Source organism: Chlorocebus sabaeus, chromosome 13 (genome assembly GCF_047675955.1).
Source record: "Chlorocebus sabaeus isolate Y175 chromosome 13, mChlSab1.0.hap1, whole genome shotgun sequence".
NCBI lineage: Eukaryota > Metazoa > Chordata > Mammalia > Primates > Cercopithecidae > Chlorocebus > Chlorocebus sabaeus.
Window position 1 is genome coordinate 12,031,893 of NC_132916.1, and position 25,801 is coordinate 12,057,693.

General features: G+C 45.7%; 3 protein-coding genes across 8 annotated transcripts in view; 1 reads left to right on the plus strand and 2 right to left on the minus strand.

The window, feature by feature from the left end:
* SYTL3 (synaptotagmin like 3) overlaps positions 1 to 4,982 on the minus strand; it is a 117,049-nt gene extending 112,067 nt beyond the window's left edge. For 3 of the 4 annotated variants that reach the window (XM_038001161.2, XM_038001162.2, XM_038001158.2), the window contains exon 1: positions 4,679 to 4,982. The gene's annotated coding sequence lies outside the window, so the exon portion shown is untranslated. The other variant, XM_038001159.2, reaches the window with a different exon arrangement.
* A 4,995-nt stretch (positions 4,983 to 9,977) lies between these two features.
* On the plus strand, positions 9,978 to 17,511 carry DYNLT1 (dynein light chain Tctex-type 1). Of its 2 annotated transcripts, XM_008007711.3 has the most exons (5): positions 9,987 to 10,072; positions 13,390 to 13,431; positions 15,793 to 15,916; positions 16,780 to 16,857; positions 17,085 to 17,511. In XM_008007711.3, the coding sequence occupies exons 1-5, from the start codon at positions 10,046 to 10,048 to the stop codon at positions 17,153 to 17,155; spliced, it is 342 nt and encodes a 113-aa protein (XP_008005902.1). In that variant the 5' UTR covers positions 9,987 to 10,045; the 3' UTR covers positions 17,156 to 17,511. The 2 variants fall into 2 exon arrangements, with proteins under 2 accessions (XP_008005903.1, XP_008005902.1); XM_008007712.3 differs by lacking the exon at positions 17,085 to 17,511 and having other exon boundaries at positions 9,978 to 10,072; positions 16,800 to 16,855.
* A 987-nt stretch (positions 17,512 to 18,498) lies between these two features.
* Positions 18,499 to 25,801, minus strand: part of TMEM181 (transmembrane protein 181) — a 115,043-nt gene continuing 107,740 nt past the window's right edge. For both annotated transcript variants that reach the window (XM_008007707.3, XM_038001156.2), the window contains exons 14-17: positions 25,464 to 25,546; positions 24,126 to 24,215; positions 22,575 to 22,641; positions 18,499 to 22,107 (exon numbers count right to left, since the gene is read on the minus strand). In XM_008007707.3, the coding sequence (XP_008005898.2) occupies positions 22,029 to 22,107; positions 22,575 to 22,641; positions 24,126 to 24,215; positions 25,464 to 25,546 (319 nt within the window). In that variant the 3' untranslated portion in view covers positions 18,499 to 22,028. The remainder of the gene's footprint in view (positions 22,108 to 22,574; positions 22,642 to 24,125; positions 24,216 to 25,463; positions 25,547 to 25,801) is intronic.

Sequence of the window (25,801 nt, forward strand, 5' to 3'; positions counted from 1 at the left end):
TCCGGTCATGCTGTATCCCAGTGGAACTCTGGCATCCAGACAAACAGTTTGGTTATGGCATTGAGCGTGTCAGTTCAACACTGATTTTATTGGCCTCTGTGTATCAAGCATGTGCCAGATATTAAGGATCTAAAAACAACTGACACCCAATCTCTGCATTTAAGAAGGGCCCATCCCAGCCAGAACACGGACACATAGACAAATAACTCATAACATGGTGGGATGAGTACAAAACCCAAGGATCAGAAGGCACGAGTCACTCACGCAGGAGCAGAGAGGGCTGGTGGGGCCAGGGAGGGCTTCCCAGGGAGAGACGTGTGGGACAACTCCTCCAGGGGATTGAAATAGTCAGTCATGCACTAGGAGTCTGAAACAATGCCTGCTTGCTTTCCTTAGCCTAACAGCAAATCTTGACTTTGGCTTTTAAATCTGGTAAAAGGGGAAAAGTACGAGAAAAGTAAAGCCGATGAAGAAAAGAGACGAGGAGGATGGGAAAGAGACACATTGTTTATTCGTAGACAGGGGCCCCTATTTCTTTCATCCGATCATCTATTGTCTCTGGGCAGCCAGTCATCGGATCAAAGCAAATAAATGTTGAGCCCTCCGGGGTACAGGGGAAACGTCACCAGAGTGGAAATGCAGAGATCTGCTGTAGCATGAGTGCGTGTGAACGTGACTGTCCTCACCACACACGCTTTCAAGGGAAAACTAGAGAACGTTCTCAAAGCCCGCAAGCCACGGTGCTGCAGGTCGTTTCAAGGCAGCTCACTCCTGTGTTGTTTACCACAGCTATTTCCTTGAGAAGTTTCACAGCTTCAGCTTGCAGCCACCACGCTTTCTGCCTCGTATGCAGGGGAAAAGTTGAGCGACTGCATTGTCCTTGAAATTTTACCCGAAAACCTCGTGACGTTTTTGCTTACGTAGATTTTTTTTTCTCTCTCTCTGAGACGGAGTTTCGCTATTGTCGCCCAGGCTGGAGTGCAACGGCGCAATCTTGGCTCACCAAAACCTCCGCCTCCTGGGTTCAAGCGATTCTCCTGCCTCAACCTCCTGAGTAGCTGACATTAGAGGCATGCGCCACCATGCCCGGCTAATTTTGTATTTTTAGTACAGACAGGGTTTCTTCACGTTGGTCAGGCTGGTCTCGAACTCCCGACCTCAGGTGATCTGCCCGCCTTGGCCTCCCCAAGTGCTGGGACTACAGGCGTGAGCCACCGCACCCGGCCTGCTTGCATAGATTCTTCACGGAAGCTGATGGCAGCCACAAAGGAAGGTGATGGATAAAGAACAGCTCTCAGCTCAGTTCCCTATTCATAGGCTTTTAAAAGACTCATTTTTGCAACAATGAGACAGCATGCATGCATATCCATCAGAAAGTCTGACACAGAAATGAAGATGTGTGTTTATAAATTTCCTGTCTATCTTGTTACTTATTCAGAGGCGAGTTTTCTGGAAAGCTAATGACACCTCAACTTCAGAATCCCTTACTTGCACAGCCCTGTCCAAGGTCCAAGATGCCCTATACCTGGTTCCCTCTTTATTTTTCTAAAGTCTCCACAAGTTGTATAAGCTTCAGGTTCCTCAGAAATCTGTACTTAACATTAGAAGACTTGGCTGGGTGCGGTGGCTCATGCCTGTAATCCTAGCACTTTGGGAAGCCGAGGTGGGTGGATCACGAGGTCAGGAGTTTTGAGACCAGCCTGGCCAACATGGTGAAACCCTGTCTCTACTAACCTTGTCTCTACTAAAAATACAAAAATTAGCTGGGCATGGTGGTGGACGCCTGTAATCCCAGCTACTCAGGAGGCTGAGACAGGAGAATTGCTTGAACCCAGGAGGCAGAGGTTGAAGTGAGTTGAGATGGCGCCATTGCACTCCAGCCTGGGTGATATAGGGAGACTCTCAAAAAAATAAATAAGGCTGGGTGTGGTGGCTCACGCTTGTAATCCCAGCACTTTGGGAGGATGAGGCAGGTGGATCATGAGGTCAGGAGATGGAGACTATCCTGGCCAACATGGTGAAACCCCATCTCTACTAAAAATACAAAAAATTAGCCGGGTGTGGTGGTGGGCACCTATAGTCCCAGCTACTCAGAAGGCTGAGGCAGGAGAATGGCGTGAACCCAGGAGGCAGAGCTTGCAGTGAGCTGAAATTGTGGCCACTGCACTCCAGCCTGGGCAACAGAGTGAGACTCTATCTCAAAAAGTAAATAAATAAATAAATAAAAAGGCTGGGGTCGGCGGCTCACGCCTGTAATCCCAACACTTTGGGAGGCCGAGGTGGGTGGATCACCAGAGGTCAGGAGTTTGAGACCAGCCCGGCCAACCTGGTGAAACTCCATCTCTACTAAAGATAGGCGTGGTGGCAGGTGCCTGTAATTCCAGCTACTCGGGAGGCTGAGGCAAGAGAATCACTTGAACCTGGGAGGCGAAGTTTGCAGTGAACGGAGATCGTGCCATTGCACTCCAGCCTGGGAGACAGAGTGAGACTCCATCTCAAATAAATAAAAATAAAAATAAATACACACAAATAAATAAACATATAAAAAAATAATAGAAGACTCACATGTGGGCTTGAATCTATAAAACTTGAAGCCTACCTGAGAGAGGACAAAGTCGAACAGGTGCTTTATCTGAAAGGTCACTACAATTCACTGCTGATTCCGTGTATTCTTTCTCATTCGGGGAGACGTTTACCACCCAAAAACAACAAAAAATGTTACTTTAAAATGAGAAATAGAACTTCATGACTGAAATAGGAAGCCATGGCGTTCATACTTTAAACTTGACCTCTTCATGTGGAAGAGCAAATACATTAGAATTAATATTATTATTATTATTTTTATTTTTGGGGGGACGGAGTCTCGCTCTGTCGCCCAGGCTGGAGTGCAGTGGCTGGATCTCAGCTCACTGCGAGCTCCGCCTCCTGGGTTTACGCCATTCTCCTGCCTCAGCCTCCCGAGTAACTGGGACTACAGGCGACCGCCACCTCACCCAGCTAGTTTTTTTGTATTTTTTTAGTAGAGACGGGGTTTCACCAGGTTAGCCCCGATGGTCTCGATCTCCTGACCTCGTGATCCACCCATCTCGGCCTCCCAAAGTGCTGGGATTACAGGCTTGAGCCACCGCACCCGGCCAATATTATTATTTTATTTATTTATTTATTTGAGACGGAGTGTCGCTCTGTCGCCAGGTTGGAGTGCAGTGGCAAGATCTCAGCTCACTGCAACCTCTGCCTCCTGAGTTCAAGCGATTCCCGTGCCACAGCCTCCCTAGTAACTAGGACTACAGGCGCGTGCCACCACACCCAGCTAATTTTTTTTGTATTTTTTAGTAGAGACGGGGTTTCACCATGTTGGCCAGGATGATCTCAATCTCTTGACCTCGTGATCCACCTGCCTCAGCCTCCCAAAGTGCTGGGATTACAGGCATGAGCCACTGTGCCCGGCCGAAAATTAATATTATTATATCCTTCTAGGTACTACTCGCAATTGTTGTTATGCTTTCTGTTGTGCCAACAGCTACTATTTATTTAGCTCTTACTCTGAACCAGATAGTTTAGGTACTTTGCATACATTATCTCTACTAATCCATATTACCACATTATGTAGTAAATAAATGCACCCATTTTCACAGATAAGGAGAGTGAGTCTTGGAGTGATTAAGTAACTTAACTAAACTCACACTCTAAACTGGGTCTAACTCCAAAACCTTATGCTTCATTTAGGCAAAGCAGCTAAGAAGTTAGAATTTCTGACTATCTTGGCAGAATAATCTTTTCTACACCAATTCTAATTTCTTTTTTTTGAGATGGAGTCTTGCTCTGTTGCCCAGGCTGGATTGCAGTGGCAGGACCTTGGCTTACTGCAACCTCTGCCTCCTGGGTTCAAGTGATTCTCATGCCTCAGCCTCCTGAGTAGCTGGGATTACAGGTGCCCGCCACCACACCCAGCTAATTTTTGTCTATTTTTTTTTTTTTGTTAAGAGATGGGGTTTTGCCCTGCTGGCCAGGCTGGTCTCAAATTCCTGACCTCAAGGGATCCACCCACCTCGGCCTCCCAAAGTGCTGGGATTACAGGTGTGAGCCACCACACTCAGCCCAATTCTAATTTAATAAATCTTTAATATCTAATGTGCACTTTCCTCTCATAGTCTCTTTCTTACCAAGCAACTTAGGGATTAAGGAAGTTTAATTAAAAGAAATTTAAATTAGACCCTAGCTAACTTTTTTATAATTCCAAAATGATATTGATGTTCCACCTCCAAACTAGAAATTACAGGTGATCAAAACAATAAAGTCGATTCAGAGACAGCAAAACAGTAACAAACTGTAAGTATAAGAATTTACAAACCAAAGAAGAAAGCAAATGACACTCTACCCTTTAAAAAAAAAAATCACACCATATAGCTTTTGGATAGTGTTTTTCTGTTTTGTTTCGGTTTTTAATTAACTCTGAAGTTACTTCCACCATATCACTTACATCATTATTATCTCAAATGTTAAATTATGTTATTCAATAAAATTACAAGATAAAATTATCTTTTATCTAATTTATTATGCTTTGTTTCCTACCTTTTCAATGTCATAAATTTAAGAAAAGTTACAATAACTATAATCTCTACCCACCCCACTCCTAAAACGACCTGCTACAACGGCTGGTCATACATTCTCATCCTACCTTCGCATCTGCTTCCAGAGAAGAGACCAGAGCCGGCTCTGCAGATAAGGAAGTCAATTCTTCTTGTTAGAGTAACTGACGTATTTCTTTTCCCTTCCTGTCAGTCACAGGCTGACGCACTGCACCCTGTGTGGCCAGCCTTACGTGCCTTGGTGGCTACTCCCACATCACTAGGGACCCGGGGAGCAAAGTCACCGCAAAACCACACCGAGGAGCTCTTCTATGCCAACATTTTACATTTTTAGCTGGAGGAAAGACCAAGCTGATGCTGGTGAAATGTTTCACCCTTCCTAAGGAAACTCCCCACAGAGACGACAGGCTTCAACTATTCAAATGTTCCCACATTTGTGAAGGGTTTCACATTGACCTCAGTGTAAATGACTAACCACATCTCAAAGAACGGCTATTAACTCAAGGATAATTTACAAGAAAGGGGGACAGCCAGGCCAAGAGCGATGAAGATTGTAATGAAATCACCAAGGGGAATCTTCAAAATGCTGTGCATGTACTAGGTAGTATTACCCAGCCCCGTGAAGTGTCCCTGCCCTGCTAACTCGGACATGGCCAAAGATGTGCTCTGGAGAGCAATAAGACAATGAAGTGTGTACAGAGGTGCCACGTGCCACGTAGGCGTGGCACCTTCCAAGCAGTACTGGGGCCACCATTCTCTTTCCCTTCTCTTTCCCTTGATGACTCCAGACACAGGCTGCTCTATCATCCTGGTCTCAGCATGGAGGAGACGTGAAGCAGAGCCATGGAAGATCCTTGATGGTCATGGAGTGTGAGTGGCAAATAAATGTTTGCTGTTATCAACCACTGAGAGTGTAGGGCCATTTGTTTCTGCAGCTAACCTTGCCTATGCTGCTGATGTAGTGTGTAGTGTTTGCATAAACACAGAACTGAGCATCAGACTATTTAATAACTATGATAGCATGAATATTTACCCATTGGAACAAATGCCAGTGGAGGCCCTGCTATACCATGAGCTATCCTTTAGTTACTGGATCTTGAGGATGAGGTCCCAGGGAAGGGGCTGCAGTCACCAGGATTGAAGGAAGAGAGGCCCAAGAAGCTCAGAGCAACCACTCTTTCATGGGGTACAGAGGTATTCCAGCACAACTGTGCGTCCGCTTCCCAGCTCAACAGAGATTAGCTAAGAAATGCCTATATTAAATATATTATATATTATTATATTATATTAATATATATTTAATTTAATATTTATTTAATTATATATTTAATATATATTAAATATATTTAATATATATATTAAAACTTTGTAGCCTCAACCCCAGCTCAGAGCCTGACACAAAGGGAGTGCTCCACATATGTGTCTTGAATAAGTGAACAAATAGTTATGAAGATAAACAGACCAGTTCATCTGTTTATTGGCAGCCTCAGAATGCCATATCTCTTCAGCATTTCTCAGCACAGGACTCTCACTTTAGATATGTGTCAGCTAGAGTTTCTTTTCCTTTACAACATTAAATTCCTCAGCCATGAGTGTTTCAACATCACCCTCATCCTCCTCGTCGTCTTCTTTTATTATCATTTTGACTCAGCATGATCTCATGGTACATCTCAGTAACATACTTCTTGGCACAGGGGAAGAAAGGAAAAAATGGAATATCCACAGGATGGGATTTGGACTATGAAGGGCTGCAGATGATAGACAGCACAACAACACTGTTGGATATTATTATTATTATTATTATTATTATTTGAGAATAAAAATACAAAATTAGCTGGGCGTGGTGGCGGGCACCTGTAATCCTAGCTACTCGGGAGTTTCACTCTTGTTGCCCAGGCTGGAGTGCAGTGGTGCGATCTCAGCTCACCACAACCTCCACCTCCCAGGTTCAAGCGATTCTCCTGCCTCAGCCTCCCGAGTAGTTGGGACTACAGGTATGTGCCACCACACCCGGCTAATTTTGTATTTTTAGTAGAGATGGGGTTTCTCCATGTTGGTCAGTCTGGTCTCAAACTCCTGACCTCTGGTGATCTGCCCACCTCAGCCTCCCAAAGTACTGGGATTACAGGTGTGAGCCACGGTGCCCAGCCACTGCTGGATATTCTTGATGTTATTTATTGATGTGACAGTTCGTTGACTGCTATGATTATCAGGCCCACACTTGCTAAATAAAGGTATTGGCAGCTCCAGTCCCACAGTCTGTATTTAAGAAATTTGACTCCAGGAAAGAAAGGTGATTGCACGCAAACCTGCCAACCTATCACTAACCTCCAAATTGAAAAACAAACCTAAGATTCACTCCACTGACTTACTGCATAGAAACTAAACATTATTCTAAAATATGGCGGAATGCTAAAGATTCACGAGCAGTTATGAGTCAAGGTGTCTGAGCTCCAATGCTTCTGATGGACATCCATTCGTGGCAGATGGAAGGTGCTGGCAATGGCATCTGGTGAACTGCCAAATGTCTCAACGATTTTAAATGCTTTAGCCCTACAGACTCTACATCAGTTGGGCAGAATATAATACCACATCACTGCATTTTTCCAAGCAGAACAACATCACGTAAGCCTAGAGAATTCAAACCCTCCTATTTACAGATACATCCTTTTTAAAAAATATATTCCATTAAGGCCATGTTTTAGTCAACTTTGTAGCCTCAACCCCAGCTCAGAGCCTGACACAAAGGGAGTGCTCCATATATGTGTCTTGAACAAGTGAACAAATAGTTATGAAGATAAACAGACCAGTTCATCTGTTTATTGGCAGCCTCAGAATGCCATATCTCATGGTAATTTAACAAACGTTCTTTGATAGTTAAAATTAGAGACTGGTACCCAATGTATAAAAGCTAAAATCATGTAAACATTTGCATGTTTTCTGTTGATTTATGTGCATGCTGGTGATCCGCAGTTATAATGTAACAAGATCCATGCATTAATTATGCACCATCCTAACAGCCACTCAGGAAATTCATTTAAATTAGGAAGTTCCTCAAAGGTTGTGGGGAAAACTGAAAAGGTTGAAAAATGAAAAGGCTCTTCCATTGCCAGTGTTCGCTCAGAACCGGTTTACTCTTGCTTTGCACATCATTCTGTGACACTCAGCTACTGAACTCCAGGTCCACAACAAAGTAGCAGAAGAAAAAAGAATTAAGAGGCTCCTGATCAGCTCAGGATCATGGTGAGGCCGAGAGCTCGGAATCAGGTAGGCAGAGAACACCCAAAATGAGATCTCAGGTGACGCTGAGAACGGCAGGAAGGTAAAGCAATGTCAGCATCAGAATCACGTGTGGACTGAGGCGCAAGACTGAAACACTAGGACAGGGGAGTTGAAGCCAGGTAATAAGAAAGGAACTCAAAAGGTAGATAAAGTTCAGAATCCAAGGAGAGGAAGACCAGGTGTGGGAGAGCAACCAGCCCACTCAGCAAGTCTCCCTGCTCAGGCCAAGGACCCAGGGCCAGCAGCCTTGGGTCAGTCAGGGCTCTGTCCTCCCCTCACCAGCCCTGTTTCCCTCAAGGAGGCAGGTCGTTGCATCTTCCTCCACTCCCCAGTTCTCTCCATTTGGGTCTGAGGCAAAGCTAACACCCATGGGGGAAATGATTCATTCAATAAATGTTAGGCCGGGCATGGTGGCTCACAGCTACAATCCCAGCACTTTGGGAGGCTGAGGCTGGAGGATCCCTTAAGCCCAGGAGTTTGAGACCAGCCTGGGCAACACAGTGAGACCCTATCTCTACAAAAGACATATAAAAAAATAGCGGGGTGTGGTTGCTAGTGCCTGGAATCCCAGCTGCTCAGGAGGCTAAGGCAGGAGAATACCTTGAGCCCAGGAGTTCAAGCTCTTAGTGATCTTTGGATGACTAAACTTGAACACATCTTAGCTCAAAAATCCCTTGAGCATTCACACCGCTGCATTTCACCCAGGCAACAGAATGACACCCTGTCTCTACATAAATAAATAAATTTTAATTGTGCAGCTATTATGTGCCAGGCACAATGTGGAAGGAAGGGGATACATTAGTGAATAAAACAGATCCTTCCTGCATGGTACTTAGTTTCTAAATGGAGACACACCATAAACCAGCAACCATAAATACATTCTTGCAAACTGAGAGAAGTGCTATGAGGAAAATGTACAGGATGCAGGGATAGAGAATGAGGAGGTCGCTACCTTAGATACAGTGGTCACAGGATGGCTCTGTGTAGGAGATTTTGAGCTAAGATATGTTAAAAGTTAAGTCACCCAAAGGTCACTAAGATTAGTCTACAGTCTGACAGCATAGGAACTCTTGATAGGGCAAGGCAGAACGGGTGAGGGGAGGGAAGCGTCTTCGGGTTAGGTTCCTCTTGAAGGTCTCTAATAAGACCCTGATAGACCGACCAGGTTACAGTCCGATGGTCATAATCCAGATGAGAGATTTCAATCTTTTACTGGGGTCCCGAGCATATAGGGTAGAAATAACAAGGGTTGCTCATGGATTAGATGTGGGATTTGAAGTTTAGTTCTACCAAGTCCCTGGGACTCTTGCAGTCAGTTCCTTCCTGGAGAATGGGAAGTGGGTTCCAGCAGCCTGAATTCAAGTGCATGATGAAACCAGAAAAAGCAAACGCCAAAATCAAAACTCTGAGCCTGAGAATACCTGCCAACAGGTGCATATGCCCCAGCTTTCCGTGGAAGGCAGTTTACCAGAGTCCAGTGCAATTCCTAATTTCCATAAAGAACCCACATTCAAACCAAGTCTGTCTAGTTCATTGTGGTTAAGGTAGTCAGGAAGTGTGCCACATTTTACAAAATTTTCCACCCAAAATGGTTTTTTTAAATGGTGCTTAAAGGAAAAATTCTCATTTACCTGGAAAACTTAACTCCCCAAAGGAAAGTTTCATTCAGATAGCTAAAGTTTGCCAATACCAGCCCCCAAGGGAACTGCAACAACGTCCCACCGGGCGCACTGCCTTGGCAGTTGCCAGGTGCCCGAGCCGGTTTGAAAGTCCGCGTCAATCCACACGATACAAACCGGGGGAGGGGCCGGGACCACGCTTCCCCTCCAGGACTGCCTTTTGTAAGTGTGTTTTGTTTCCGTTGCTGAGGTTTAGGGAGCTGCCCGGCTACCCTCACGGTTTCCCATGGAAACCACCACCTCCCAGAGGACAGCAGGAGAGGCCAATACAGGGTCCACCCGCAGGCCCCGCCCAGGGATGGAGTCAGTGAGGGTCCGGGCAGGGAAGGGCGGGACCCGGGAGCTGGTCGTGGGCGGAGCCGTGGGGGCCCAGGAGTTGGGCATGAGCGGGGCTGGCGCGAAAGGAGAGGGGCGTGGCAGGTCGGGGGCGGGGCCTGAGTGCGCCTGCGTAGTCTGCGCCACTGAGGGAGGCGGAGGCGACGCGCGGGAGGAAAGATGGAAGACTACCAGGCTGCGGAGGAGGTAACCGCCGGGTCGGCGACGGAAGGGTGGAGGCCTAGAGCCCTGGCCGCGGAAGGACACGCGGTGCTGCCCGGAAAGACCTGGCTGCCCACCTCCTTCAGCTAGGCCGGTCTCGGCAACCCACGGCCTGAGGTTCACGATAGCCGGCGCTCTCCGCCCGGCCCCGTTCTGCCCGGACACTGCCGCCTTTTCCTCGGCGCATGGGGCGGGAAGGGGATTGAGCTTCCCGCGCGGGGAGGCGTCGGGCGTGACTCGGAGAGAGCGCCCGGGTGAGCGGTGCCGAGAAACCTTCCCGCAGGGCCTCGCCTCCCGCCCGCAGCCAGGCTCGCCGGGAGGATGACATCACCGCCCCTTGCTCTGCGGAGCTGACCCCAGCCCCAGCTTGGAGCGGGGCGCGGCGGCCGGGCTGGGAGCGCCGGGGCTTGGATGTCTCCCCGCGGGGGTGCGGGTGACCCTCCTGCCCCCAACCCCTCCGCCCCGGGCTGGCGTCCCGGCAGCCCCGCGCCTTTGTCTCGGGCCTCACCTGGGTCTGCAGTGCTGGGAATGAGTAGCACATTTCATTTCCGTTTAAGAGGTCTGTAAGAAAGCTCACTGTTGTGGGGGAAAAAATCGTCTCTTAGTGCCTCCTTGAGGAAGTAGCATAAAGCCCACGATCTTGTCAAGCAGAAGACACCCATCGGCACCGTGTGCGTTAAATGGCTTTCCTTCAAGCTCACGGTCATTCGGGGAATAGAGCTGATGAGCGCAGCTGAGATACAACCCTCATTTTCTTCTTACTGAATAATCCTCGTTGAAATTCAGATAGAGCCCTATGGATTTATTATACAGCCTGTCAAAAATATAAACTATAGATACATTTGGTAAGGTTGGATATTTTGCCATTTATGAAATTTAGTGGCCGGGCGCGGTGGCTCACGCCTATAATCCCAGCACTTTAGGAGACCAAGGCGGGCGGATCACCTTAGGTCAGGAGTTCCAGACCAGCCTGACCAACGTGGAGAAACCCCGTCCCTACTAAAGATACAAAATGAGCCGGGCGTGGTGGCGCATGCCTGTAATCCCAGCTATTCGGGAGGCCGAGGCAGGAGAATCGCTTGAACCTGGGAGGCAGAGGTTGCCGTGAGCCGAGATCGCGCCATTGCACTCTAGCCTGGGCAACAAGAGCGAAACTCCGTCTCAAAAAACAAAAAAAAAAAAAAAAAAAGAAAAGAAATTTAGTTTAACGAGGAATGTTTTCAGGGAAAATAAAACTAAAACTTAAGGACTGATTAAGTTTCAGTTTTGATCTGATTTCCTAACTAGCACACACTTCCTGTGACAATGACATAATCAGTGTTTGAATACTGATGGCAACCAAGTGAATAGTGACCAGAAGACCTGGTGCAGGAGCAGTTCGCAAAGAAAAAGCCTTTCCCCTTAAACTGTTGCTAATATAATATTGGAAAATGTATTATAGCAATATCGAGTAAAACTGTTCTAAAAAAGAAATCGCTTTGTAAAGGAAAGCGCTTAGTACTGCAGTCCGATTCTGACTCCCACAAATGAGGTGGCTAAGTGGCTTCGTTATTCGAGATCTCAATTCCGTATGTGTAAAATGAAGGGGCTGGGCAGAGTGGTGAGTGCTCCACCTGGGATGGAAGCCCTGGGAGGTGGAGACCATGGCTGTCTTGTAGTAGGCATGTCTTAGGTATTTACTGAATGGCCCGTTCTGGTCCTCCCAGCAGCCTCTTAGCAGCCTTTTCTCCATCTCTTCTAATTTCATGTAGATGCCTGGGCCTTTGTAAGTATTCTCAACTCACCACTCATCTTTCTTGGAGAAGTTAAAACTGTCCACTGGATTCAATACAACTCTCTGCTTTCCACTAAAAATTCTTTCAAATGTCCCTCAACCTTTTTTGTACTGTAACCATATGGGAGGTTATACAGTGCCTTTCCTTTGTGATTAAGGTCACTGTAGTCACTTGGAAGCATCCTTTACGCTTCCAGAAATGACTTAATCTCTAAGATATTGCTAACTGTCATTCACTCAGTGAGTTGGTTTTGTTTCCAAGTCCGACTTCTGAGTACAGCAAGTGAGGTGGCTTCGGGCAGTCAGCTCCTGACCCCCCTAAAAAGAAAGGGCAGGGCCTGCAGTGGACAGCAGCCAGGCAGGGAGGAAGACTCACTGCCAAGTCAGGGTTCTCTGCCTTGATTCCCCCAGAATGCACGTTGACTGAGGGCCCTGGGGGATTGCCCTCTTGAAGGCGTGTCCAGAGCTTCGTACCTTTCCTGGGACTCAGCAGTAACTTTAAACGCTTGTGCTCGTGTGAAGAGCACATTGGCAGGCAAGTGCCTGACTGATGTTATTTTCAGGATGACCTTTTACCCATTCAGATCTGCCATGTGTAAAAGGAAAACTAAGAAAACTATACTCCTGGCACTAGATTACTGCAGGCAGCTCACCTCCCACGTCATCCAGACACTGACGGAGAACGGCCATGCTGGCAGATGGTGGTTAGTCCTGGAGTAGGAGGGCATCACTGGGAAAGAAAAATAATTACCTGGAAATAATATAATCATTGTACATTTTACAACTAATGGTGCTTTAAAAAAATTTCCTCAAGGTCAGGCCTCCTAATCAGTTAACATCATGGAAGAGAGAATTACAATCTTAAATGGATTGCTTCAGCAGCTTCAGTTAATTTATACAAAAATCAGACAACTCATTAAGCTTCTCTATTGGTTAATGATTCTAGCAGTCAGTTGAAATGGAAGAAGAGAATGAATTCTAGTTTAAAGTGAAGTCTTAGATTGTGGCATGATTAAAACAAAACAGGGCCGGGTGTGGTGGCTCACGCCTGTAATCCCACCTCTTTGGGAGGCTGAGGTGGGAGGATCACCTGAGGTCAGGAGTTTGAGACCAGCCTGGCCAACATGGTGAAACCACCATCTCTACTAAAAATACAAAAATTAGCTGGGTGTGGTGGAGGACACCTGTAATCCCAGCTACTTGGGAGACTGAAGCAGGAGTATCACTTGAACCTGGCAGGCGGAGATTGCAGTGAGCCGCTGTGATCTTGCCACTGTGTTCCAGCCTGGTCTACAAAGCAGCACTCTGTCTCAAAAATAAATAAATAAAACAGAACACCTTTACATTACATACATGTATTCTAGTCTTCTGGTTTCTGAAGACTGTAATGCCATCCATCCTTGCTAAAGTGAACAGTCTACTTAGATTATTTCTAAGGTCTTCATTTCTAAATTATGTTCATTACATAAATTTGCATTTATCAATGTAGTAGAAATATCTTTTAAAAACTTAATGTTCTTCCTTGCAGACTGCTTTTGTTGTTGATGAAGTGAGCAACATTGTAAAAGAGGTAAGAGGATAAATGCTCACTTCTTAAATGTTTGATTAATGGCTTATATTAGAGAAAATAATGTGTTTTAAATACTATCTTGGAATTGTTTTGACTGAGTCTGTGTGTTTTGGTGTTTCAAATAACAGTTTTTACTTCAGCAAATAGCTAGTTAAGAATTGCTTCCATATTATGCAAGTTACATATTTTAAATCAGACAAGGAATTTTATGTACATAGCATTATTCCTGAATATCATTAAAGAGTGAGTATAAGAAACTTAAACAGTCAACTTCCAGTTATTCTGGACCTGGTGATCCAGTTTGGGGCCTATATGCTTACTTTTCTTACATTTCTAAACTTCACACTTTATTGTGTTATTGATCATGAAGAGGAAGAGAGACAGAAGGGATGTTTGTTATTCATTCAGAAAGTACACACTGAGGGAGCACGCAGGGCATATACCCTCCTGGAGTTTACAGCTGAGGGGCGGGCAGGGCAGACACATCAAACAGTCCCACTGGAAAGTGTCAGCCTGCATTTGCTGTGTGGTAAGTGCCACTAGTGGTGGTGCTGTGAGAGCACTGAACGGGGAATGTGACCCACCCAGGGAGTTCAGGGTCCATTTCGAGCTGAAATCTGAAGAATGAGTAGAAGTAGGGGTAATGCAGTAAAAAGAGGGGACAAGGCCCCGTGGGAAGTGGGGGCAGTGCACATTCCCCGTTCCCCCCTATTGCGGGGGCTACAGGTAATTCTGTACTCAGGTGACCCTAAATATTGGGTAGTAGTCAATTTGTGCAGATCCAAAATTGGTGGAGAGTTCCCTCCTCCTTGAAAAACCGAATTTCAAAGTATGTGCGGAGGGAGAGCTGGCGGAGGGAGAGGTTTAGCTTGAACAAAGCCCCTCCACCCTTTGACAATGCCCAGGTCTAGTAATACCGCTATCCTCTTAAACTGGGACTTCTGGCCCCCCAGCCCTCTTGCAGCCTCTGAGCTGGGAGGGAGCACAGTGGCAGAGGACAAGAAGTAAGCCGGCCCTGTGTGTAACGTGACTACTCAAGAGTCCCAGGGAGATGATCGGCAGGTCTGTAGGTAGAAGTCAGAGTGACCTAGGGAGGTTTTAGGTCCTCAAAAGCAAAGTCACTGGATCTAAGCCGCAGGCATCAGATACCAGTCTGTCCCCACCGTGCACAGCTCAGATCCCGGACTGCTGGTTTGCTCCGCCTGTCTGAGGACAGACCTTGGCCCTCACTGAATGTTGTTATTTTCACTTTAGGTCATAACTGTCATAGAAACTCAGGTTCCTGGTTTCTAGCACAGCAAGTTAGGGGTAGAGAAGAAAGTTGCTGAGATGCAAGCACACTGGCATCCATGTGAAAGGGGAGCTGACGCTGAAAAACCCAGAAAATCACACAATGGCAGTATCATAGCGGTAAGCTTAGCGAGAACAGCGACAGTGAGCCTTGCATTGTCAGATAACCCCCAAAGAATATAGCATAGAAAAAGAAGTAAGCGTATAATAAAGGAGAAAAGTTGGGCTGGGTGCTGTGGCTTATGCCTGCAATCCCAGCACTTTAGGAGGCTGAGGCAGGAGGATCACTTGAGCCCAGGCATTTGACAGCAGCCTGGGCAACAGAGCAAGACCCCATCTCTACAAAAAACTAGCCAGGCATGGTGGCACATGCCTGCAGTCCCAGCTACTGGGGAAGCTGAGGTGGGAGGACTGCTTGAGCGCCAGATGTCAAGGCTGCAGTGAGCCAAGATTGCATCACTGCTCTCCAGCCTGGGCAACAGAAGGAGACCCTGCCTCAGAAAAATCAAAATAAAAAAATTTCATCATAAACCTAAAATAAGTTTTGGAATATAAAGGGCTTTTAGTTATCTGAAAAATGCACTTAACGTGGTAACCTGTTCCCAAACAATGCTGGATAAAAGTATTTTTTAATATATGATTATTTGGATAGGTTTATATATTGTCAGTTGTACAAATAATACAATTCATCTAATATATAGTATTAGTATATGTTAGATAGTAGTAGATAAAAGTAATACACCTTTAAGAAATGAATGGCAAAATATTTTCCAGCCTTGACAGGAAAAAAAAATGTATTGCTTATCTCTAAATACTAATAGTAGTAGTGAACATTAAATGTAAGTATTAGGTCAAAATGTGTAAATAATTTGCCAGACTATGAATTTTTAAAGCAAATTTCAAACATTTAAATGAAATATAATACTATCAAAAGGTGTATTTGCAAAGGCACCCTCATGATTAAAAATAAACTTTTCATAAATCACTTCTTGGGGTGCTGTCAGTTCCTGATTGAAAGGTGGTGTGGGTGCATTTGGTTAACCGGGACGCACTTTGTGCTTTGTTTTCTAGGCTATAGAAAGCGCAATTGGTGGTAATGCTTATCAGCACAGCAAAGTGAACCAGTGGACCACAAATGTAGTAGAACAAACTTTAAGCCAACTCACCAAGCTGGGAAAACCGTTTAAATACATTGGTAATGGATTTTTGTTTCTTGTATATTTGAGGGATGGTTTTTTAACACTGATCAGGGGAGCATCCAGTACCAGAAACAACAGCTAACGTGGCCCCGCCTCAAGGAAGGCTTCTGGTGGGAGTCGGGCGTGTGTGTAGCATATGTTAGCATACACTTGACCGTTTGGCTGCTGGTACAATTGCAGGGCGTTTGTGAAGTGGGATCTTACAGGAGGTGCCATCAGATGCTTTTAGAACAAGTGAAGTGGAGAGGGAGCATGTACAGACAGCTCCCAACTTAACAGTGGTTCAACTTAGGATTTTTCAACTTTATGATGGATTTACCAGGGTATTAAGTGCATTTGCAACTTAATTTGTATATATTGTTGATTTATGATGGGTTTATGGGATACTGTAAGTCAAGGAGCACCTACAATGTAGTGAGACGAGGCAATCTGTCCCTATAATTTTTGTTGAGTACATCAACCATGTGGAGCTATGTAGTTTTGCTGAAAGTGGACAGAATGGGCTGGGCGCAGTGGCTCACGCCTGTAATCCCAGCACTTTGGGAGGCCGAGGCAGGTGGATCACGAGGTCAGGAGTTCAAGACCAGCTTGGCCAAGATGGTGAAACCCCATCTTTACTAAAAATACAAAAAATTAGCTGGGCATGGTGGCACATGCCTGTAATCCCAGCTACTCCAGAGGCTGAGGCGGAGAATTGCTTAAACCTGGAGGGGCGGAGGTTGCAGTGAGCCGAGATCGCGCTACTGCGCCCCAGCCTGGGTGACAGAGTGAGACTCCATCTCAAAAAAAAAAGAAGTGGACAGAATGACATTTGTGTTACCCAGTAGACTTCTCTAATAAAAATTTGTTTTAACTTAAGTGACCTGTGTGATCATGCAGAAGAATGGGGCTGGATTACACACGGCAAGTTCCTGCTTCTGGGACAGCTCTACTGACGGTATGATTTTCATTCATGTTTGTGAAGTTTTATTGTGTGAAATATGTGACTGGACGTTTCTTATCTTTGAATGCAATGCATGTTTATCAACCTTTTAAAGCATTTTATAATAGACTTGCCAAGGTTCTTTGTGTAGCCTATAGGTACTTGACTGTTGGCCTTATTGTGAGTAAAACGTCGTCCCCCAGCTTTCCCTGCCTTAAATGCTGCTCTCTTCCCTCCCGCAGGGAGCTGCACTGTGCGATGGGAGAATAAGACCATGTACTGCATCGTCAGTGCCTTCGGACTGTCTATCTGACCTGCAGTTCAGCCTATGGCCTTTCTCCTTTTGTCTCTAGTTCATCCTCTAACCACCAGCCATGAATTCAGTGAACTCTTTCCTTCTTCTCTTTAAGTGTTTTGTGGCACTCTCACAATGTAGAGGAAAAAAACCAAATGACCACACTGTGATGTGAGCGGCACCGAAGTCAGATGAGTATCCCTGTAGGTCACCTGCAGCCTGCGTTGCCACTTGTCTTAACTCTGAATATTTCTTTTCAAAGGTGCTAAAATCTGAAATCTGCTAGTGTGAAACTTGCTCTACTCTCTGAAATGATTCATAGACACTAATTTTCCATACTTTATACTTTTGTTAGAATAAATTATTCAAATCTAGAGTCTGTTGTGTTCTCCATGGTCTGCATAGTATCATAAATGATTTCTTCGTATTTAGTGAGTGGCTTCAGAATCTATACAACCGGGTCGGGCGCGGTGGCTCACGCCTGTAATCCCAGCACTTCGGGAGGCCGAGGCAGGCAGATCACGAGGTCAGATCGAGACCATCCTGGCTAACACTGTGAAACCCCGTCTCTACTAAAGATACAAAAAATTAGCTGGGCGTGGTGGCGGGCACCTGTAGTCCCAGCTACTCGGGAGGCTGAGGCAGGAAAATGGCATGAACCTGGGAGGCGGAGCTTGCAGTGAGCCAAGATCGTGCCACTGCACTCCAGCCTGGGCTACAGACCGAGACTCCGCCTCAGAAAAACAAATGCAAACAAAAAGTTGCAGTTCTGCTGTGGTCGTATGATGTACTCATTTCACCCATAGGACCAGGATCCTGACGGCTCTGCTGGGCTCTGGTTAGATTCTTACCCCTGGGCATCACACGCACCATTCTTAAGCCCTCTTCTTCTGGAGATTAAGGGGTGGGAGGTGGCCAAAGCAATTCCTATTCTCTTAGCCAGAGAGCTCTCACACTTGGCCCAAAGCTGTGACACCGTAACTGATAATCCTGTGTTCTCTGTAGGGCTCACAAATTGTTTTAGTACTTCATAGCTTACAAAATGGCTTTCACAATCACTCATTTTATGTCCTCAACAATTTGCAGTCATTTAAAAATCAGAAAATGTGTTTGGAGGTTATCTGATTGGTTTAAAGTCACACATCCAAGTAGGGAGATGGGCCCAAACCCAGGACTTGTCTCCATCTTCAGTGCTCTTCCCCAGGCCATGTTAGACATGGCAATAAAGACACCTCCGTGCCTGCCTGCTGAAACGGAAAAGCCCTTCCGTTACCGCCAAAGCCGCTTTATTAAAGCATTTATGTCTGCAAGGCCAAATTAACTCCACACACAAAGAGCAAACAAACCAAGACACATAGAACTGAATATTAAAAATTTATTAACATTTACCAGAAAGGTAGTGTCAGAATTAAGCCATTCGCAAAACACGAATTTGCTCATTGACTTTCGCCTGATGGCAGCAACACTGTGATGGGGTGGCACTGTGCTCCAAGGACAGGTCCCCAACTGAACACATGGCTCTCCCTCTCCTGGGCTTAAAGTTGAGTGTTACTTTACAAATATTTACAGTCATTTTGTAAAAAGGCAGTTTCAGTAGCAGAAAATTCTTCTGTTTTATAGTATGGTGTTACAGTTACCAGCATATCTCCAATGTCAAACCAAGATAAACGGCATCACAAGATGTCACAGACTCACACAACTTCCCTTTGGCCAGGGGAAAAGATTTGTATTTTTTTTTCCCCCCAGAAGTCTAACCTCTAAGGCAACTGGTTTCTAAAACCCTCAAAATGCACAAATACACTTTCGTGTTTTAAGTCTCATCTTCACTAAATGTTCAGAGATATCCCTTTTAATTATCCCTTTTATGAGGATCTCCTTTTCCTGTGATAAAGGATTCAGGAAATAATTTACCACATTATAATCTATTTAACATAACTACCCTCAGTAAATCGTTACTTGCGGCTGGTGACATTTGTTTTGTAACCTGCTCATTTAGTGGGTTGGGTTTACATAATGTATCTAAGCTTTTACCGCAATCTGCAATTATGTACAGTAACAACCTCACAAACCTTGAATATAGTATATATATCCCCTTCTCTAGCCTTTCAAATGGGGCTTAAGAGAGAGAAAATGGCACCACTTCACTGCTGTAATGATTTAATAATAAATCAAGCAGACTTATTATCCACATGGATAATGAAGCTCTCCCTAGGGAAACTGAAATACCTCTGGTCATCTTCCAGGTTCTGCTAGACTGGACCAGTATTTAAAAAATCCCAAAGATGATGTTATTCAAGCCATTACCATGAAAGAACTAAAGTCAGCCCTTTAAGTTCGCAAAAACTTTAACATAACTACCCTCAGTAAATAGTTTATTTTTTCTTCAACAATTTTCTTGCTACTGTCAAAAGTTTCTGGCGGACTTTAGTGTTTTAACCGGATACCTATGGTACATATTCTACATGCCAAGTGCTAGAGAGTTTAAGCAAAATTTTACATGGGGTATGTAATAAGTTGATATTTATGATATACCAGGGAAGACAAGTTGAAAATACATGACTTAATAAGAACCATTTTCCCCTTAAGTACTAATTTTTTTCTTATTTCCAACTTAGTTACAAAAAGTAAATAAATCCCATATTTTTTATTTCACTGATGCATGAAAACTCAATGTATGAAGATAATAGTCATCAGTTTATAATTACACTATAGGACAAAGATAAGTTTTAAAAAGTTCTAGTGTGTGTATGGCTAAATGCCTCAAATATTTTACATTTACTGATAAATAACAGCATTCCAAATCATGGACAATTATTTTATAATGATTAAAAATTGTAAACTGTATCACAGAACATGTTAATCAGCACAAGTCTTCATCAGTTTACATAAAATTATAGTAGTCTTATTAGAAGTTGTAAAATTTGGTAACAGAAAATTTTTTTCCATACACAGAAAAAAAAAAACCACATCATTGCAAATTTAAAAATCATGTAAACTTGAATTACCCTTGCAGTAAGTTGTCTTAAACATTCATATTTACAAGGTTTTTAAAACAATGTGAATGGAACCCATATTAAAAGTACATTATCACTAAAGTTTAAATTAAAAGGAAAGATACAAAGGAAAGTCATAACAAATAGTTTCTCATGAACATCTCTAAAGTCCTAGCACTACTTAACGTGGATGGTAATCTGAAGCTCTGCATGGTCATCTGAGAGTCAATGCATAGATGAAGAAAAAAAGTAGGTACTGTTGGCATTGCGGAACTATCATCTTCTGGACCTCAATCGCCAAGACGGCATTAGTCAGGCTGCCCACAGTTACTGGATGTTAATAGATGTGTGACTGCAGAGGTGAAGAGGAAAGCATAGGAGACATCCACACGAGACTTCTATATGGAGTCCTTGACTGAAAGAAACGGGGAAGCTCCAGGGCCTTCTATGATGCCACAGATTCAACGGTGCCAAGGACTTCACAGAGCAGGTCATCCCTACCTGACCGCTATGTGACGCATGGAGGACAGGGAACCCCTTCCGGAAGCACGAGTTGCCTTCTACCCAAATACATTTTCCATGAACCATTTAAAACATTTTACTTTCTTTTCATTTTGTTTCCAAATATGAGTTTAAAAACTTTTTGCCAATAACTAATCTGAAATATTCTATCAATCTTTCATGAAGCTTTATTTATGTATTTATGAATGACACGGGTTCTCACTCTGACATCCAGGCTAGAGTGCAGTGGCGCAGTCATGGCTCACTGCAGCCTCGACCTCCAGGGCTCAAGCAGTCCTCCCACCTCAGCCTCCTGAGTAGCTGGGACTACGGGCATGCCCGGCTAACTTTTTAATGTTTTATAGAGACGGGGTCTCCCTAAGTTGCCCAAGCTGGTCTCAAACTCCTGGGCTCAAGTGATCCTCCCACTATGGCCTCCCAAAGTGTTGAGATTACAGGTGTGAGCCACTGTGCCTGATTCCTCATTTAGCTTTTATTTAAATAAATAAATAAATAAGGCTCTCTGGCATTTCATATTCAACAGAATTGCAGAAACTGCCATTTATTGGAATGATAAGGGTTCCTCTCCTGCCCGATTTACCACCCACAGGGAAATCCATTTAGTGATGTGTGTACACACAGACCCCTGAAAAGCACCATGGCAATAAGACCTTCCCCCACGGGAGTTGGTAACCTGTAAATTACCTTAGCCTTTCCTTATTCAACTTATCAAACCCTCCTCAGAACTCCACACTATTACTTCCCCTTTGGTGACGTGAAGGGTTGGAACCCAGGCATCCCCCATTCCCCTGATGAGTCACAACACACACTGCACCAAACGCAGTCCATGGAAGTGACCAATCACTTCAGCCACCTGGTTCCCCAGGGCACTGGCCACTCAATGAGGAAGGACTGCCCTGAAGCGGCCACAGATAAGGCTTCCCTTTGAGTTTAAAGGGCCAAAAAACAGTACCAGGGAGAAGGGAAGAAAGAGGGTGAGGCTGTCACGCTGAGGACCTAGTCACAGGCGGCCCATGAACTTGGAATCAGTGAATGATCACAGAAAAAAAAAGTACGTAATTCACTCTACTAAAAATGTGTGATTTCCTCGTCATCACTGAAAACATGCTCTCTCATCTGAAATCTTCGTACAAAAGGATTTGGCTGTTGAAACTTGTTATCAGCGCCTCTCTTCTCATAGCCACCAAGACAATAAATTTGGCTAAACATTTAAATTTGCCCTCAGTTTTGGTTTTCCTTTAAAAAAATATGTAAACAAATGAGGAACAGGAAATCTCTGCTTATAAGAAAAGTCTGAATATAACAGGGGAAGGTCAGCAGACAGTCACCGGGGAAAGCATCCAGGCACCTTGTCGCCTTGCTGGGCTGGCCAGGGCTCAGTCACTGTCTGACTCCTCCTTGTACTTGGCCCGAATGGCCTGGCCGTTCTGCAGCGGCATTTCTTCATAGTCACTCCTGTGAGGAAAGAGACCTTTGAGACCATCTGACTTCTGACAGCTCTTTATTCACCTCTTCCACACTGACACACCATCCCTGCAGGAATTCGACCACAGCTTCGCTCCCTCAATTTTCTATCACCACCTGCTACTGCTGCTGACCCCATCCTCCTCTCCCCCACCCCCAGTTCCCAGGGCCCATCAGTCCAGAGAGCACAGTTCTTCCCGTGGCCAGCACACCCCACAGGTAGCCAGCAGAAAGGAATACCACCACATCTAAGCCCGAATACTGTGAAAACAAAACCACAAGCCACTCGACACTCCAAAGTAAATGCTTTCAAACCTTAAAAATAATTTTAGAATAGTAACCCATTCAGTAAACATGCAAGGCCATGCTGGGATGCCCAAGGTGTGCCGGCCTTCTGAGGGACAGGCGCTGGGATGCGCGAGGTGCGCCGGCCTTCTGAGGGACAGGGACTTACTCACCCATAAATCACATCATCATCGGAATCATTCAGCATGGAGAAGGCAGGATTGTCTTTCAGCTGGGACTCTGAAAACCAACAAGAGCATTTTCATCTCAAGCAACTGATGTGATGAGCCTGGACAGGCAGGATGCTGTCCCGGACAAAGGATGGGAGTCGGGAAGAGCTGGATTCAAATTGCAGATACTGCCATCATCAAATCTCATGAGGCTATTTTCTCATCTACAAGACAGGGCTGGCCTGGCCTGCCTGGCAGGGACGTCCTGAAGGCTGAAGGAGGCAGCCTGTGGGAAGGAGCAGGCAGGCTGCCAGTGCCCACGGGCGAGCTGCCTCCTGTTGACATGGGGAGTGGGGAGCCGAACACAGGCCCCAGGAGACGCGGCTCTGCCCTGCCTGCCCCGGCCCAGTCCTTGGACGTGCAGCGAGCTGCTGCTTCTGTAACATGGGCATGATTATAAGTTTATCATAAAGTTGCTGTCAAGCTTCAGTGAGACGCCGTTTGTGAAGGTGCTGGAAAGTGCCAGCACACTGTAACATGTCGGGGGGTGCGGGGGGCTGCCTATGTTCTAGAGAGCTCCCATCCTTTTCATTCCCTGTGAAAAAGGGTTGTTTTGGTTTTGTTATTGGGTGACTTTCTGTATGTTTTGGCTTTTCTTTTTAATGGTAACAACACTACTACAGATGTTCCTTGACTTACGATGGGGTTATGTCCTGATAAACCCATTGTTAAGTTGAAAATATCATTAAGTCAAAAATGCATTGACTACAGCTAAGGTACCAAACCATCGCAGCTTAGCCTTTTCTGCCTTAAGTGTTATTACATTAGCCTTTAGTTGGGCAAAATCATCTAATGCAAAGCTTATTTAATTTTTGTTTTAAGAGAAAAGGTCTCATTCTGTCCCCGAGGTTAGAGTGCAGCGGCATGCTCATAGCTCACTGCAGCCTCTCCTCTTGGGCTCAAGTGATCATCCTTCCTCAGCCAAAAGAGTAGCTGGGATTATAGGCACGTCACCACACCTGTCTAATTTTTAAATTTTTTGTAGAGATGGGGTCTCTATTTTGCTCCCCAGGCTGGTTTCAAACTCTCAGGCTCGAACAATCCTCCTGCCTTGGCCTCCCAAAGTGCTGGGATCAAAGGATCAAAGCCTGTTTTGTAATAAATGTTGACCATCTCATGAATTTACTCAATGCTGTACTGAAAGTGAAAAACAGAATGGTTGTCTGGGTATTCAAAGTGTGATGTCTCCTGAATGTGTATTGATTTTGCACCTTTGTAAAGTCAAAAACTCCCCAACTGAACAGCATAAGCTGAGGACTGACACTAACAAAATGAGTATGTTAACTGTGTGGGAAGGACACAACGCAGGTTCTATGTATGCTGGCCCCCAACTCACCTCAGAGCTCAACATTTCAACCACTGTCTCTCTGCCAAGAGAAGTCACTGGGAATCACAGTGCCCACATGAATGGGAAACCCAGGAAGTGGGTCATGGATGAACACAGGCTTCTGTGCCCACTACCCAGCCAGCAGCCCAGACCCCAGGGTGGCTTACCATAGAGGGCATTCTTCGATGGAGAATATACAAATGCCAAGGTGTAGAGATAGAAGTTCAACAGGCCATAGAAAGATAAGAACTCAGCTGGTGGTTCTGTCAAGGGAAGGAACGTGGCATCTGGACACATCAGTCAGAGGCTGTGCCTCAGCCCGACCGCTCCTCCTGCAATCAGCAGCCCCTTCTGGTGCCAAGCCCCCGTCAGTGCCCGGGGGTCCCTAACCCAGACGTCAGGATTCCACAGTTCAAGCCCACAGCCAGGGGTCACAAGGACTCTTCAAGGTCACAGTAAATAACAGATCAACTGCGGCCTCTCACATCATTGGAAACCTAGCCCCACTGAGACATCTGGTGGCGATCCTGTCACCGGCACTGAGGGCAGGGCCAGAAGAGATGAAGTTACACGAAAAGGGCAGGAAGGCCATGGGCAAACGGCGAATCAAGGTCTCTAGACACAAAACTGAAATAAAGAATTGGAAACAAACTCTCAAACCAATTGTTCTGAACATTTTCTGGATTACAGACCCCTCTGAAAATCTGATAAAAGCTTAGCGTGAAATTCAGTCACAAAAATTTGAAAAAATCGTGTATTAATTCATGCATTAATTGGGACATAAGAAATCCCAAAGAAAGAACCCAAGATTTAAACGATTAACTCCTGAAGTGTCCCCAAAAAGGAGTGTGTGCCAACAAGCACACACATCACCTCTCCGACTTCTGGGCGAGGCCAGGGCTCCCTGGAGGCAACAGCCCCTGCCCCACTGGCTTCGGGCACAGCGGGAATCGAAGCGGGTCTTGGTATTTTATGAGTTCTTCCCTACAGACACAGGCTCAACTTGCCATGACTGTCACCCCAATATCTCAGTGATGATGAGCGAGACCCCTGGGGCAGACAGGAGGTGCATGGCAGCCCTCACCCACCCCGCAGTGCTCTGCTGGAGGGCAGAGGGGGCTTGGAGCCCCGCGGTGTGGAGGGGCAACCGCACCTCATTTACCTTATGGCGCCTGCCCCTCTGGGTGGAAAGCAGGGTGGTGTGGGCACGCTCCGGAGCACCAGCCTCCCTGGGTTTGGAACCAGGTTCTGCCACCCAAAACCTGACCTGGGGGAACTACTGAGCCCTCCAGGCTCAAGCTTCTTGTGTACAGAGGAAGGACAGGCTGCCCTGTCCCAGGGCTGCAGTGGGGCCAACTGAGACGCCTCTCAGCAGAGACGAGGCCTCCAGAGAACAGGGCGCGAGGAGCTGACTTGTCTCCTCTTGAAAGGGGCAAATCTGAGCCACTAACCGCTGCAATGCTAAGCAGGCCCCTGCAGCCAGGCCCCGCCAGTCAAAAGGATATAATTCTGGTGGTGAGTTGACAGCTCTGCTACAAAGTTGTCTTGTAGTACTTGTGCTCCAAATCTCAAATAAAGGATGACGATGCTGAAAAAGATAGAGGAACAGAGACAATACGTAAACATGCATGAAAACGGCATTCGCTTCAGAGAATTCTCTATTCACCCCATTCAACCTTTTGGCCTGTACATTATGATTTCTGTATGGGTACTTCCACACACGCGCAGACGCACGCACACGCGCACAGACGCATGCACACGCACACACACAGAGAGCCCCTGCCTCTGGTTTTTGGTCTCGGATCTAGGCAGGCTAGACCCACCGGCCAGCTGCAGGGACACG

Coding starts and splice junctions, on each gene's coding strand:
- DYNLT1 (XM_008007711.3), top strand. CDS start 10,046: ATGGAAGACTACCAGGCTGCGGAGGAG. Junction 10,073..13,389: donor ACTACCAGGCTGCGGAGGAG/GTAACCGCCGGG, acceptor TCTTCCTTGCAG/ACTGCTTTTGTTGTTGATGA. Junction 16,858..17,084: donor CTGGGACAGCTCTACTGACG/GTATGATTTTCA, acceptor TCCCTCCCGCAG/GGAGCTGCACTGTGCGATGG.